The sequence below is a fragment of the Hoplias malabaricus genome, chromosome 1 (assembly GCF_029633855.1).
Source record: "Hoplias malabaricus isolate fHopMal1 chromosome 1, fHopMal1.hap1, whole genome shotgun sequence".
Taxonomy (NCBI): Eukaryota; Metazoa; Chordata; class Actinopteri; order Characiformes; family Erythrinidae; genus Hoplias; species Hoplias malabaricus.
This window is the reverse complement of record NC_089800.1, coordinates 59753042-59769535: the sequence shown is the minus strand read 5'-3', so window position 1 is coordinate 59769535 and position 16494 is coordinate 59753042. Positions and strand designations below refer to the sequence as shown.

The following is a 16494-nucleotide window of genomic DNA, read 5'->3' as shown; positions in this document are numbered from 1 at the left end:
TGTAATAGTAAATTGTAGCAAGAAAGATCAATCATTACATTGTTTTTAATGTTGGTGTTTAAAAGCAAAATATTTACTACAGTAATCACACAAATAATTTTGCTTAAATATACAAATAAAAATACATTCCATTCTGTTATGCTCCAATACTGGACTACATAACAGTACAATAGTCCTTAGTGTCATATGGTAATCAATATACTTATTGGTAATATATAAGTAGTATCTGATTAATAAAAAATAAAATAAAATACAATAAAAAAATCACAAATGCCCTATTTAGTATAGGTTTGGCTTAGAGTCTGAGGAATGTTATGAGAACAAAAATAGCTCTCTTGAAAAAAAAAAAAACACTGTTTATAATTTCCAGTGAACCTTACAGAAGTCTCAGCCATAGACTTTTAAAGGGCACACACACACTTTCCTAAAGATTTACACTTACGTGTCCAAGATAAAGAAAGAACTTGTCAAACAAACTTTAGAGCTTTAGCCTAACTAATGGGATATTAGTGACGTTAAATCTGCATAGAAGGAGATAGCATGTAGAGCTTGTTTAATTCATGAATGTAATATGAATCTGAGTTCACAAAAACCTGAGACTTGAGAAGTAACAGAGAATGTGTAATTATACAATTTAAAAAATTCTGTCAATACCTGATTAATATCGTTTGCATACACTTACATTTTTCATCGCAGTCAATTATCAACATAACATTATTAGGCCACATAAATATTAATCACAAACTGAACACATCCTGGATCAGCTTTTGCTCAGATTTTATGCATAGCCTTTTTTTTTGGCCAAGTAAATTTTCTGTACAGTGTAGGAGATGGTGAACATCTTGGCAAGTACAGCTGATAATATCTAATTGTGATTTTTCTGACAAATATTGCATCTGGGTCAGGGGTATATCTAGCATTACCCATACATTTCAAACTATGCTGCCTTGCGTGGAGTCCCAACTTTTTATTGTTTGTGCCCGGTGAATATGCATGGTCCTTCATCTCCTCAACCTTTGAGTGAAAACCAAAAAACAGACACATATGAGGGGTTACACAATGCAAGCTTGTGGTAGCAAATTGTCAACTCCATTTACTTGGGTTTGCTTGAAAAAGGAGTCTATCTCCCCCTGCCTTTTCCTTTTGTGCATCCTAATATTGCATGACAAAAAGAGAACAGCTTTTTCAAAACACAATCCCAGAGCCGTCACTAGAGATCAATGATTGGGGGCTAAGGTTTAACCAAGGTGGTCTGAGGTAATTGCTTAATAGCAGCAAATTTTTTCCATGAGGTACAGATTGAGCAAAGCCACAAGGAGCTGCTGCCTTTACAAAATAAAAAAAATTGAATATCCATCTATAGGCAGAAAAACATTATATGCAGGTATCTGTTAAATGTACTGTCATAACATCAGGAAAGAACATAAACATCAGTTCAGTCTGCCATTTTAACTGGCTCTTCAGCAGGCTTATTTTACATTCATCAATAATCAGGTTTCCTCTGCTAGCATAATGCTATTTCAACTAGTGCATCAGTGGCTTTTCAGTGTGGTTATTTAAAGATTGTAATATTGTATTACCAGTTTAAAATAACTGCATTATTTAAATTGTTCATTAATTACAATAAGATCTGAAGTGGAAGAATCTTATTGGTCCAAGAGTCTAAAAGACTCATCCTCATTACTTTATCAGATGTCCAGTCAAAATGTCATAGAATTAATTGCTTATTTAGGACTCATTTGTCTTACACATAATTAATGTTAATCTATATGAAAATATATCATGTGATTCTTATTTTTTGTTGTGATTTATTTATTTGTATAAATGATTACTTTGAGTAAAAACGTATCTGTGATGTGTTGAAATGAAATGCAGTTTCTCTTCACAGTGCTAACATTATCTTTATCTAAAATCAGAGTTGTAGTTCCCAGCTTTTGAGCACTGACCTGCTGCTCTCAACGCAGCTGCAAAACAAACCCTTGTAGGATGGACTGTGACTCCATTGGCTACAGAACTGAATGATGGACAGATAACTCTGACTGCTGAATGGATAAATAAAGATCACACCAAACGAAAAGCGCATTCTCTGTTTAGGAAAAGAGGAGAATCTGCCCCTCTCTCCAGCTGAGAGTGAGCTGCATTTTTTGGTCTACTGCCATAAGAATGTGACCTCAAAAATACAGAACAAAAGGACTTCCGTATCGGTGCAAAATGGAACGCACCTTTAAGTGTCCGAACACAGGAAGATTCAAATTTTATGGGATGGTTGGCAACACTACGCATGTGTATTCTGCCAAGAAAGTAATACAGGCTGATAGCCAATCCGAGGCTATCTGGAGACAGAAGGGAGGGCTACAGCTCCCCTAAAACCTGTATAACAACGTCCATGCACAGTCCTATGATTGGACTTTATTATATAGCAAGAGAACGACAGAAAAAAATAACACTCAGGTTTGGCTTTGCACTAGTGTAAAGTTACCCCTTGCCAGTAGGCTAGATAAAGCCTGACGGTACTGTAAAGCAATGCCATCGGTTCACAGATCATACTCATCATACATATTCATATTAGGCTATCTAGAAAATCCTGACATTGTGACATTTGCTTCACTAAATTAGCGTGATGCAGTGCCTGATATCACTCCATTCTACCTGTTGAGTTTTGACTCTTCTTCCAAAATCCTGCAGGCATGAAGGACTTTCCTATACTTTGCTCACTCACACACTTTGTTCGCTCTTTGAAATCTGTAGCTCTCGTTCCCTTGTCACTGATGCTAACTGATACATTTGTTGTGACTGGCAGAAAAGTCATCACAAGAATTGTATCGCTGAAAAGACATTGCCTAGGTTTGCTGACCCTTGCATATTTTAGTATCGTTTTAATCTGACAAAAGTGTGGGTGTTGAAACAGCCACATCCCCTCGGTTTGCTACGTCCCTGTCTGGGGTCCATAAAAAAAATTATGACTAGCATTAAAATGTTTTGTGGAAAACCACAGAATGGCATGTCTGTCTGTGTCCAAATTAACAAATAATAAAGAAAAAAAGGCAAAAAAAAAACAAAGAAAAGCCCCTGTGGTCTAAGCCTGAGGATTTGGGATTAAATTCTGTCCTGCATCTTGCATAGATAGCAGACACTTTAGAATTGGCCCACTTTTCTCTCCAAACTAGTCCAAAGGAGAATGCTGTGTTTTACTTGAGCTGTGTGGTATTTTGACCAAAGCATGTTGCATACATTTTATTAAACACCAGAAAACACTGATAACTTGTGGAAAAATAATATGTTCCCTTTTAAAGGGAATGTCTACAATTCGGGAAACTGCTTATTTCTTATTTGTTCACACTCAGAAGCTCTGCATCTTTTAAGGTTCAGCATTATGTTTGAGAAAAAAGTTTAACTTGTAAGTTTTTGCCGGACCACCTGTCGGTCCAGCCTAGAAAGAGGCATATGCACTTACTGACTGACTGACTGACTCCTAATGTTGAAATGCGCATACGCTAATAGGAACTGTTTCTGAACTAATTCAGACGTATTTCACAGAGAGAACTTAAGGTGGCGCCACTACAGCCTCTGTTGTTAGTTTAGCCATATTTCACATTCCAGTTCGTGAACTAAATTTGGAACTGTTCGTCTGTGACCAGAGGTCCTCATTTCCCTGGACAAGTCTCTTTTTGGGACCTAAAAAAAATACGTGTTCAAGGGGTCAGAGTGTTGAGAGTTGAATTAGGACACGCTCGCGCCGCTTCAGCACTGTAGGTCCACTATTCAGCTCAGTGTTTTACTGGCGCCTCAAACAGAAATGTGTTAAATGCTGTTGAGGTAATATTTAATCCTAGCCTCTTCTTGTTTGGAGAATGTTTTGTGACCCAGCCTTTTGTTTTCTACTATATATTTAACAAAGTCGTCTTGTCTGTCCCTATAACAACACAAATACATGGACACATTTCACTGTTACTGACTTTTTGACGAGTAAATTACATCTGCACAGCTTTTATTTTAACTTTACATGAAAACGGGCAAAATCTCCAAGAAAAAAAAACAGGCAAAATAACCTTATTAAAGCCAGAACACCTGAGTGAGGTGTTACTCAAAATAAACAGGGCTATGAATTTGTTACAGCACCATTTTTTCAGTCAGACTCTTATAGAAATATAAGTCAGTACATAAATATATAGTTCCCAGTGATGCACCATAGCTTCTCCAGGCCTTCCAATGACAAGGGTATGTATTTTGGGCTTTCCTGTTTTTGAAATGCCAGAAAAACCTCTGCGACAATGGCTATATGGCTAATGTCGGTCAGGACTGTTTGTATTGTCAAAGAAACTCATTTGTAACTCAAGCTGTTTAGTTTTGTAGCACTTTCTTCTATCTGTGCTTATTTTCATGCAGTTAGTGGTCACCTTAAGTCATCTGAAACTGCAATACAAGTCAATATAACCCACCAGTGGAGCAGGAATAAAGCAACCCTTTAGAATTAGAATGGTTTGCATCATGCAAACAGATGGAGTGCAGCAAATGATGAGGAGACTTCTTCTGATTTTTATGAAAAATGTTTTTTTTTTTTAATTAAAATTGTGACCATTGCCTTAAAGGGGATTATGTGAAGAGAAAATCCTTGCATAGCACTGAGGTACAGGTAGTGTCCATAGTGCCGTTCCATTAAAATAAGCATTTAATAATGTACTTCTTCTCAAACAAGATCAAGTGATAATAACTATCATCACAATCATCAAATCCCACACTTTATACATGACTCACAGAATATCTGGTAGTCTACATTATACAACAAATTTGATCAGACCTTTGGCAATTTTGATGAGAATATTGCAGAAGTATACATAACACAAAACAGTGTTTTATAACATAGTATAACTCTGCAGACCTCACAGTAACATCAGGCACTAAAGCTGTAGGGACGATTTTGTTTTCATTCTGTATCAGCGATAATTCACTTAGTTAGAAGACTTTTAAATCTAAACTGCAAAAGACACAGTTACTGCAAAAGCTCCAGTAATCACTGTGGGAAAACTTACAAACATGTAAGTGGGGGTAAAACTCACAAACAGTTTCTCAGTGGATAAATGAAGGAAACCCACAATTAATGCAAAATGAAGAAGATAATGTAAACTAAATGTAATGAATATGCCTTGTACAAAGGCACTTGTGTCATGAGAGGTTGTTTCCTCCAGGTATTCTCTCAGTCATAAACTGGCAACCGTTCTGTGACAGTGAGAGGTGTGAGGGTGGTCCACCTTGTGTTCTACAGGTCTCATTCTTCTTCCTATTAGCTACAGAGCCAGCAATATAAATAATGACTGGGATATGTTTAAATTTTTAATATGACAATGTAAATAAACTTGACTGTAAAATATAAAGTTTAATATACCACCTTTGTAATATTCTACCAGCTTTATTAGGGTAAAGGAGGTGATATACTAGTTACTAGTGTTTCTGGTATAGTTACTGGTGCAGAAAATATGAACAAGGGTTCCATAACTTATAACAATTTCCATAATGATCAAGACTACGACATAGGCCAAGGAGAGTCCACAAAAACTATTAGGAAACAAGCCGTATTGTGCAGCTTTCTATTCTGAAGAAGAGGGTCATGAGAGCAAGTCAAACATTGGAGTAAAATCAACTGACTGATTTAAACAGAAAAAAAATCCTTATTTTAGAATGACTATGTCAGAGTCACGACCTTGGTCACATTGACATGCTGTTGGAGGATCTAAAGCAGACCTTTTTATTAAGACATTGTAAAACTTGCATGTGCCAATTAGGGCCGGACAATAATTATGTGCATGTGTATATTATATATATATATATATATAATATATATATATATATATATATACAGTATTTCAATATACATAATTTACAACATCTGTCACTGACTGACGTTTATTACAGGGCACTGCCATCAATTCATTGCATTCAGTTTTAAAGTTAAATATAAATTCTTGTTCATTTAAGCATTCAAGCACTTTGCAAGGGCAACTCTGATGAATTATGATGTGGCAAATATTTCACCAATAATTACAGGTTTAATAAACAGAAGAGTGTCTTAATATTATCTATCTACAAGATCTGTCACAAATTAATTGAAATGTGGTAAAAATTATGTAAATATCCTGCAGCAATGTGCTTGGAGTGTGTCATTGCAAAACTTCTATTCTGACACTGTGTAACTGACAGTATTGATGTGTAATTAACCAGTAATGTGTGTGTATGTGATCCATCTTGATTGTTTTCTGTGCTTAGTTAAGCCCATTTTCATGGGTTGTTACTGGACTTCACGAAGAACAGTATTGTCAGTTAAAATGCTCTAAGAATTTTAACAATTTATTGGTGACATATGACCAGCCCTAGCCCTCAGGGGGAGCTGCAAGTGCAGTGATCTCTATTAGTGATCATAATTGTTGATCATTTCTGGCTTAAAAAATAGTAAGAGAGGTTGGCCAATAATTAAAAACATGACTATGGCTTGTGTAAAGCCAATTGACGTATATTTGTGCATGTAAAATGCTATATTAACAAATATGACAAGTCTAACTGAGCACTCTGAAGATGTGTGAATCAATCTCTGCGGAACCCTGATTTCATGAGCAGCACTCACCCCAGTCCAAGAACTCGGCTATATTCTTCTCTCTTCGCAGCGGGGAGTTGTTGCACTCATCGAAAAGACACAGCACAACGTCCAGCAGTGTCTCGACACTGAAACACTGGCCATTAGACTGGACCGGGCCGTCGAGGATAATTTTTTCCAGCTTTTTCAAACGAACTTCCCCCGACATGGTTCAAATGATGGTGGTCCCTGCTTTAATCTGAAATGCGGTAGTACTCTCGCGAATGAAAACAATGCACATCAAAAGGTGGTCAGCAAGCCACGTCGATGGTGGGGCTAAGCAAAAAGCTAGCTTAGCCACAGACGAAAACAATTCATGACCCCATTCATATTCAGCAGACCATTGTGCGGCCAACAGCGTTAGCCATCAAGCTATAGCTGTAGCGAACTGTGAAACGCTTTCCGTGACAAATAGTTTTCAGTTACATTTTTCTAAAGTTTCTTAAAGTCCCAGGCTTCTCCACTAAATGTAACTCTGTGCCATTGAGACCAACCAACCGTGTTACTGTACTTGAGCTTCCCAACTCAGCAGAAACACTCTACAGATTAACCTCAACACAGCGGCTCAGTTCTCCTTGAGCAGTGCTGCTTTAAAACAAAACAACCAAGGTTTTCTTTACCAACTGTTAGTGTGTCCTGTCTAGATTTAAGTTCTTCTTAAGGTTTAATTCTGGCCAAGAGCTACAATTTGCTCCCCCGGCTCCATAGAAACATATGCTATGCAGCTATAAACTCGCTAACGGGTTGAAAAATAGTTACCACAAGCAAATATCGACTACACAGAAAACTAGCTACAAGTTCTAAGAATTTTGTTAATCTGTTAATCGGCTAATAAAAACAGAGCAATTTCTGAACGGTTAGCATTAACGTATGCCACATTAGCGTCGCTCCGTAGAGAAGCACAAAGTTACGTTGTAGCCGACTAACGTTAACCCAAGCAGGACAACAGCAGATAAAACTTCATACACATTTTACAGAAAATTTAGCTCGCTTCCGTAGCAGACAATAAGAGTAAAGTCGTTTCCCCGCTCGATTGTGCTGGGTACGAACATTAGTTGGTATTCACTGCCAGACAGTGATGGTGATATGGGAGTAATACTGGCTGGAAGTCAATCCCAAAAAGAATCGATTCCTCAGTTGCAGTAATTCGGGGAGAGTCGACTCCAATGTTTTGGACTCGATTTCAAACTAATTTTCAGAATGCAGAATTTTCAAAAGTACATGTTACTTGAAATGAACACAGTCAACTATTTCACTGTGATAAAACAAAATATGTTGGTTCTACTAATTGCATCTACTAAGATCTATGACACGACGAATTTCAGATACTTGTTAATATTTGAGGAAAAAAATGGCATACCCTAAGTCATTATAATGAGATATCATAATTATGAGATACTAAGTCATAACAGTGAGAGAATAAGTCATAATTATGAGATACTAAGTCATAACAATGAGAGAATAAGTCATAATTATGAAGTACCAAGTCATAATAATGAGATACAAGACATAATTAAGATATTAAGTAAAAAATAAATATAAAACTGAATGTAGAGTTTAAACTATAAAATATTATGTAGAAGAAGAAATATAAAATAAAATACAATACAATATAAAACATTTAAATAGATGTAGACAAATATCACAGTGTGATGGAGGTAGGGCAATTAACCAGTGTAAACAAGTAGTGCAAATGTAATGTCGACAGTGCCAAATACGCAAATATATGGCAGGGTATGACTATTCAAATGTCCAGAGTATAGCTTTGGACATTTAAATTGTGTTATTGTTTCTGGCAACACTTGTAGTCCTCATGTAGGTGTCGTTGGTAAACAGCTCTGCACATCACGGATAATAAAACTAATCATACTGACCTTATGACATTTATTCGACAGGAAAACTTGACACCTTTAGCTCACTAAAGGTTATTTTCAAAATACAATGTGCTATGTGAGTGCACAAACCGTTATGTTATAACCTACTGTGCCCTATAGATGGAGTAGGGCAGGGGTCACGAATAGACGGCTCGCGATCCGACTCCGAACACAGACGCTGTCGTAATCGGACATGGACCTGTAACTGTTAAACTATTAAGAGCGCTTTAAATTTGAATAGAGTATAAGTGGTGTGACTCTTCTAGTCATTACGGTTCAGGTTTGGCGCTCCAGGAAACGCCCAGACTAATCGTATGCGTTTCTGTATCACACGTGAGGCTACTGAGCCTAATCAGATCTGTGCAATAAGATGGCGCTTTGACTCGGATGAGTGACACACACAGGGCAGGGCTCCAGACACCGCGGTCCTGGGGCCAGTAAAAATAGCGAAGGGGACATTATAAAACTCTTTTGGGACATTTTCAGTACGACAGTGTTGTGTGATGTAAAACCAGAAGCTTTAAAAATAAGAGAACGGTTGAATTTCTGATGGGATTCGTCCTCAGCTTCGCAGCGGCATAGAAACCGCTCTCACTTATGAGTCACACTTTCAGTCACGGAGAACTACATTATAATCTAAGGTTGTTTTCTCATTTTTTGCAAGTCTTCTTTAATTCACATTTACATGTATTTAATCTTCATATGTTTTATATCAAACTATTCAGGCTGATATCAACGATTCAGAATCATATGGAGATGAAATGCGTGTAAATGAAAATTTAAGAAGCTAATGTGGCTAACCGTATTTTTCTCATTATGCTACACTGTGACCCTTTACCCCCTACACAAAGAGGGAGTGGACTTCTGTGCGTCTGGGTGTTGTAATACTCTCTCCAGCACACGGAGAGGAGCTGTGTATGAGATACATTTATCCATTTTTCCCTTTCGTTTACATTAATGCTGCGCTCTGAAACCAGACACTCGACCTCTAATATGGTGACTACGCAAAAAAAAAAAAAAAACACCCCGGCAATATATAAACTGAGTGGATTCGAATCTTCGATTTCCATCAACTGGAATCCGAGTTGGAGTCGACTCTTGAGTTTATGGATTTGAATCCTGGAACGGAGTGGGCGATGCACTGTCTCTGCGCAGATATAGCCCCAAAACAACATGGCGACACACACACACACACACTGGATATATTCCCGCAAAAGACACGTTCATTGATAATTTTCCATTAACCCATTCATGTCCATGAATTTAAAATGGGAAATATGTTTGTCTGGAATAAATATCTGACATCATCATTGATGTGTTATCTTCTAATACCTCTAACAAAACATTTATACCAAAAAAATCACATTTTCTTTTTCTTTTTATGTTTAAAATGAAAGTCCAGTATCATGAATCTCAGGTTTTAGCTTTCAAAAAAAATAAATAAATAAAAACAGGCAATTTTCAGGAAACAAACAAACAAAAATATAATCAGAATGAAAGAAGAATATATTTAGTTTTGTTCAGCCCTGTTTAATTCTGATCTCTGGGTTTCTTCTTCACAAATCCTTCCATATTAGAAACTTCTACATTTGGCACAGAGACAAAACGTTAATGATGTGAACAGTGTTATTCTGCCCCCTGTCTGTCCGACAGTCAGTCAGGACTAAGAGACTGATGCACACAATGAATGTGATTTGTGATATGTATGTGATTATATCATTTAGATTATTTAAACAAATCAACTGTGTTTGTATGCCAACAGTAAGTAAAGCCCGTTTGGTTGGATAGAGTTTTTGTCCTCTCTGCATTGATTTATGACTGTTGCACATGAAAATAATAATAAGAAGAAGTAGAAGATGAAAACATGAGATATAAATGTAGTAGAAATGTGGTTTAAATCTTAAACATGCTAGGATGTGTGTTGTCATTTTAGGATTATTCTCCAAATAATGTAAAACTAATTCTTGTTTTTCCATAATTTTCTTTTGCATATTTCACTGTGCATCAATGGTGTGAAAATATAATACTGATAATAAAAAGGTATTTAGCTCAGACACACAGCAATCAGAAAATATAACAGGTGGGGTTTGTTCCAAGCAGAAAAAAAACTGCATTTAGACAAACTGCCTATTTTATACAAATTTCAACTTCTTTATTCTCTCCTCTGATACTATATAAGGAAGATGAATAGATCTCACAGTATGGAAATCTGACATAAATTAGTAAATAAATCAGCAAAGGGTTTACATATATTTCACCCTGTTTTTAAATTCAGATCTGATCTGTGGGATTACAGAGATACAAGCAGAAAACACGTGAAGTTGTGTAAGATATGAAATCTGTACATGACTGCAGCATCCTGGAGTAAGGCCAGATTCTGCAAATCGTCCTGAGACATTGTTTTTGTAGTGTTGATTGGACTAAATTACCACTGAAACTAGGTGCACCAGAGAGAGATAGTAGTGAATGTAAAACAGGGAAACAACTGTGTATTTTAGGAAGGCATATAAATGAAGAGCAGATTTAGATGTTTAGTGCGTATTTTCTCAGAACTACATACAAAGAACCAACTTGTCAAAGCAATGGAGGACCTGTCTGTAGTAAAAAGCAGACAAATGTAACTGCCCGTAGGTTGGGCCTTCACTGCTGCTAAGTATAAATAAAAAATTAACAGCGCCAGCTGCTGGTCGAATGCAGACACTTGGTGTTTAATGCTAACTTCCAATAGAAACATACAATTGTATGCGTTTAAAGTGTAAAATTATTACAGATATTCTCAATCCATAAATGGGTACAAAAATCATTTGAAATTTGAAACATACCTTTATTTAATTGCTTATTGCGACAATGGTATCTCTGTGGATAGCTCTGTTGGACTGTTAGCCTATAGAGATAAAGGGTAGCCGCTAACCTATGTTTGAATGAGTGGACAGGTTCTGTGATGCTAATGGTCTACATGATCTGCCTCATTAGTACTTAACCTAATGTGTTTATTGGGGCATGTGTTTTGATTAAAAGGAGAAGAGAAAAGGATGGTGTTTATGTTGTTTTTATCCAGCTGAGCTATTGTTTTCCATTTAGAGATGACAGAAATTCTCCAATCCATTTTAAATTCATAAGTGTTAATAAAATCTTTTTTCATCACCCCCCCCAGCAATAAATTATTGCTTTATTAATATTACAGAAAATATATTATTTTGTAGAAATTATCAGAAAAAAATATAGATCTGTTGAGGAAATAAAAAGTATTTACATTATTTAAAACTATAACATTTATGTATTCAGATAAACAATAAAAATTGTTACTCCTCAAAAGTATGAAAAAAGTAAAGCACTGTCTATTACAATGCATGTTTGGGCTATTAACGTGTCTCAGGGCAATAAAGACAAACCTGTAGATTATGCATCCAGCAAATATGTGTATTCTATAGAGTTGGAATGACCTGCAGCCTGTGTTTAAGGATATAAGAGAGTGATTTTAAATAAACCATACCATTATTCAGTTGGAGGTTAAGCCATAGGCATTTTCTGTAATTAGATTTAGAGTTGTAAGTTAAATCATAAAGCAGTATATAATTAATTGCAGGTCTAGTCAGGAGTATTAACTGTTCACAGACAGTAAACAGATGAACACCTCTAGTCTTAATGGTCATTAAATGACAATCAACCATATATATATATATATATATATATATATATATATATGGTTGATTGTCATATATATATATATAAAATTGTCTAAACAACTACAACTTAGAAAAATATATAAATATGAAAGAAAAAAACGTTTGCACTGAATATGCCATGGAAATTACTATATAACAGCCAGAAGCATTATGGTGTCCTTCTCTTTGTTTGAAAATGAAAACAAACTTTAAAATTTTAAGCTGTGTTGAGCATTTTTCCCTTATGAACCTTTCTCTATTTGGTGACGCATTCAGTGTATGCATCTGAGATGACATCTGTATCAGAGTTCCACAGGAATAAAAAAAAGTAATTTTTTACTATTAGTACAAGTACTATTTTTGGTTCATGTAATTGGTTCATCATTTTTAGTCTGTAATTCATATCTGAATAAAATGACACTGCTACATTTATGATGCTCACAGAGATATGTGAATTGTCACAACCATTGGGATAACACGTTGAGTATGAAATTAAGCGAAAAATAAAAATGAATTAATGCAAACTGTACAATTATATAATTATTGATAATTAACAAAATAGATATCTATAGATAATTTATTTGTTATTGTTTTATAAATAATTGTAATATTGCTATTTAATATGGCATTGTAAACTATTACGTATATAATAGTTTAAGGGATTGTTATATATATTACGTATATATATATTTTTTTGAAGTACATTGAAAATTACTTTGCATGAGAAATTATAATGTTTCATTAACTCCACTAATGTTTGACAAAATGAAAAAACATTCCATCGCGAAGAATATTATTAAGATCAACAGATTAAATAATCAGACAGTTGTGACCAATTCAAAAACATTGTCCATAAATGCATTTTTTCCCTGTTTTCTAAAGAGTGAAATATCATTATCTAACAATTACTTGGAAATTCAAAATAATAATAATTTAAATAAATAAATTGTATACTAAGCTCCCTAAGTCTTTGTTATTTCATAAAGGCATGTTTGCAATGTATCTATTAACATGTTTTAATAATAATGCACTGATGAAATTAAACATTCTACACCACAAACACAACCACTATAATATGATTAATAATATGATTATTGGGAGTTAATTTGGTGAGTTGTCTGACATGAGAGGGTCTGTCATCAGACTTTTTCTGGTCCTCTGTGTCTCACATCTAAGGAGAAGCTGTAGCCAATACACAAGGTGACTGAAGCCAACTATAGTCCTCCTGCCAGTGGGACAAAAATGGTTTGACTGATCCAAATACAGCTAGAGATAATCTACTCCTTGTGAAAACTTTTTTCCAATCAACATCCCAGAGCACTTGCCTTACTCTGCTGTCTGTATCTGAATTTATTACTTGATGTTTATAAGAGGTAGAGTCATTCATAAAAATGTTTTCCTTTCTGCTGTGTCCTTTTAAATACATTTAATATTTTATCCCATGATGTATATATATATATATATATATATATATATAAACAATAATATAAAAATATTAACATTTTACCAAAGGTGTATGCTAAACTTATAGAGTATTTCAATGCTTTTACAGTATGGCCTTCATTGTACCAACTGTGAAACTCCATCCAGATTTTTATTTTACCAATAGATCGAAACTGTATTCTTTTAGTTCAATGAAAATCTTAGCTGCACTTAACAAATGTCAATGAATCACAATTAGTGACTGTAATGTGCCCTGCCTTTGAAGTGGATCTGCCTTTTTGGGGTGCCACCCACTTATGGCTGCAGCCTCGTCTAGACGTGAAGCAGAGGTTGCAGCTGCATATAAAGGGGAAGGTCTCTCAGCTTTAGACACTCCAGCAGCAGCTAGTAAACCTGCAGCACTGTCAAACATGGCTCTCCTCATCCACCTGTTTTTCTGTGCTATGGTTATTTCCACAGCACTCAGTTGGGCTACTGAGGATATGAAAGAAGCAATGCTCCAAAAACTTGGATTAACAGAGTTACCAAAGATTGAGAAGAGCGAACTTGAGAATCTGGTGATTCCAACTCATGTCAAGAACAAGTATGTGTCCATGCTAAGGAAGCAAAACAAGAGAAGACGGAGGTCTTTACCAAGCCTGGCAGGAATACTTAGACGTATCCATGCTGGCACTGGTAAGTTCTGAAGAGTGTCTGTTGTGTATAAGCCACAGTCTTAAAGATAAATGTTCCTGAGTGGTTCTTGACTTGGAATGTATAGTTCTATGTGACTTTTTAATTTTTAAAGTTGTTTTAACACTAGCACAATTTCAGATCGTTCTTTTTATATAAAAACGTGATCCTTGTATATCCTCTCTCCAGTGAACCCACTTTTGCATCCATATTTTTGAGTGTTCAGATGTAGACATATATTTAATTAGCCTCTTACACTTTCCTAGACCTACCAGAGGAAATGAAATACTCAGACAGTACCAGACAGCTCTTCGTATTTGACATGGAGACAAGACTGCAAGAAAACAGCGAGGTCACCATGGCAGAGCTCAAGCTTTTCCAGACTGTTCTGCGACATCAGCCCATGTCTGAGAAAAAGAAACAGAGACCTGTCAGTAATGCCAGAGTGAGCATTTATTGGGTGGGAGTTCTGAGTGATGGCTCCAATCAAACAGCACTGATAGACTCAAGGTAAGCACAAGTGAATATACTCTTTTTTATTTTGCCTTCTCCGTGATAAACAAAAACGTAAATATATTACAGAATACATTACCTAAGATATTTTTGGAATACTTCAAAGTTGACACATTTCTCATCAATATCAGTTTTTTGTTTGGTACATCAGGACATAATGTATCAGCATACATAGTATCAGTCAGCATAATAATAACCAAAACTACTCCCTTTTCTTAGATGTTAATGCATTCATACATTCACTCATCGTTGATTGGGATGCTTACCTTACCCAATTAAAAAGTGTGATCTGCTGTAGGGCTAATTTGCATATAGTTGATGTGTACAACTTAAGTATCACAAAGGCCAGAAATGTGATAATGACTTACAAATGACATGCAGACATCACCACAGGTTTGGTAATTAAATGGTGTTTAACTTGTGTTTTGACAGGCTGGTGCCACTTCACGAGGCTGGTTGGAGAAACTTTGATGTGACGCAAGCAGTTCATTACTGGTCAAAGTCCCAGAAGAAAGCTCCGCTACATTTGGAAGTCTGGATTGAGGGAGAGAGGCCTGGAAGATACGCAGCTGAAATGGCAAAAAGAGTGCGCTTTACGATGCAACACACACCTGAAAACACCATTGACAAAATCACAGGGACACCTGAGCTGGTTTTGTACACCTTAAATTTGGATGAATATGGGTAAGTTTGTTTGAAAAATGTTCAAATGTTTACATATGAATTTTTTTCATAATTACAATTTTTAAATAATGCGTTCCGATGTGTTTTTGATTTAATTGTACAAATTAACAAAAACAAATATCTGAACACACTACTTAACATAGTTCACTAATTAACATATAGTTAACCTGTCACAATGTCCAATATATCTTACTCTACTAAGCCTAACTAAGCCTTTTGTACTATTCACAGGTCTCCAGGAGACTGCAGACAGAGCTCAGAGAGTGCCATGTGCTGTCGGGAGGAGCATTACATAAACTTCAGAGAGCTTACGTGGACGCAGTACTGGATCATTGAACCAGCAGGCTACCAGGCTTTCCGATGCACAGGCGGATGCAAGCAGCCCAAGCGCAGTTATGGCTATGGACAGAGGACTTGCGGAGTTGCACATACTGCACCACTGCCCGTCATGTACCTGGTCAAGAAGGGTGAACACACAGCAATTGAGGTGGCTGAATTCCCAAACATGATTGTTGAAAGGTGTGGATGCTCCATGGACAAATTATTCACAGAATGAAATAGAGCAACACTCTTTTATTCACTTAAGCACTTGAAAAAATTATTGTATATTATAATGTAAAAAAATAATTTCCTTTGTTCCTTTGTTCAGCATTATAGCATGGCTGTGTGTGATTCACTTATATTAGTTTAAAATAAAATCAATATATTCTCACAATCATGAGTAATTTGATTTTATGAAGATTGTATGAAGGTTATATGTGTATACATGGTTAAAAGGAAAAGATTCAGGCAGATTCAAAAGGAAATTACTAGCCTTAAGTCTAACTCCTCTAATTAGTTTTGGCTGAAATATCAGCCTAAACCTTCATTTACATATATACATGACTCAGCTTCCCACAAAGATCTCATTAACATATTCAACACAGCCCCCTCCCCCCCATTGAGCATTATATTAACTATGAATCTAAGTCACCCCATGCTGGTCATCAAAAATCCCACTCAGGTTGACAGAGCAAAC

General features: G+C 35.9%; 2 protein-coding genes across 4 annotated transcripts in view; one reads left to right on the top strand and one right to left on the bottom strand.

Annotated features, from left to right (window-relative positions):
- The window catches only part of cdc42bpaa (CDC42 binding protein kinase alpha (DMPK-like) a), a 59350-nt gene extending 51627 nt beyond the window's left edge, over positions 1 to 7723 (bottom strand). For all 3 annotated transcript variants that reach the window (XM_066669002.1, XM_066668987.1, XM_066668994.1), the window contains exon 1: positions 6617 to 7723. In XM_066669002.1, the coding sequence (XP_066525099.1) occupies positions 6617 to 6794 (178 nt within the window). In that variant the 5' untranslated portion in view covers positions 6795 to 7723. The remainder of the gene's footprint in view (positions 1 to 6616) is intronic.
- Positions 7724 to 14017: 6294 nt separating this feature from the next.
- lft2 (lefty2) lies at positions 14018 to 16032 on the top strand. Its single transcript, XM_066649258.1, has 4 exons — positions 14018 to 14282; positions 14546 to 14789; positions 15225 to 15476; positions 15708 to 16032. The coding sequence occupies exons 1-4, from the start codon at positions 14018 to 14020 to the stop codon at positions 16030 to 16032; spliced, it is 1086 nt and encodes a 361-aa protein (XP_066505355.1).
- The last annotated feature ends 462 nt before the right edge of the window (positions 16033 to 16494 follow it).

What these genes read in the sequence shown, in the direction of transcription:
- lft2 (XM_066649258.1), top strand. Translation starts at nt 14,018, where the DNA reads ATGGCTCTCCTCATCCACCTGTTTTTCTGTGCTATGGTTATTTCCACA. An exon ending in ACGTATCCATGCTGGCACTG is followed by an intron (nt 14,283 to 14,545) that starts GTAAGTTCTGAA and finishes ACACTTTCCTAG; the next exon opens with ACCTACCAGAGGAAATGAAA. An exon ending in ACAGCACTGATAGACTCAAG is followed by an intron (nt 14,790 to 15,224) that starts GTAAGCACAAGT and finishes GTGTTTTGACAG; the next exon opens with GCTGGTGCCACTTCACGAGG.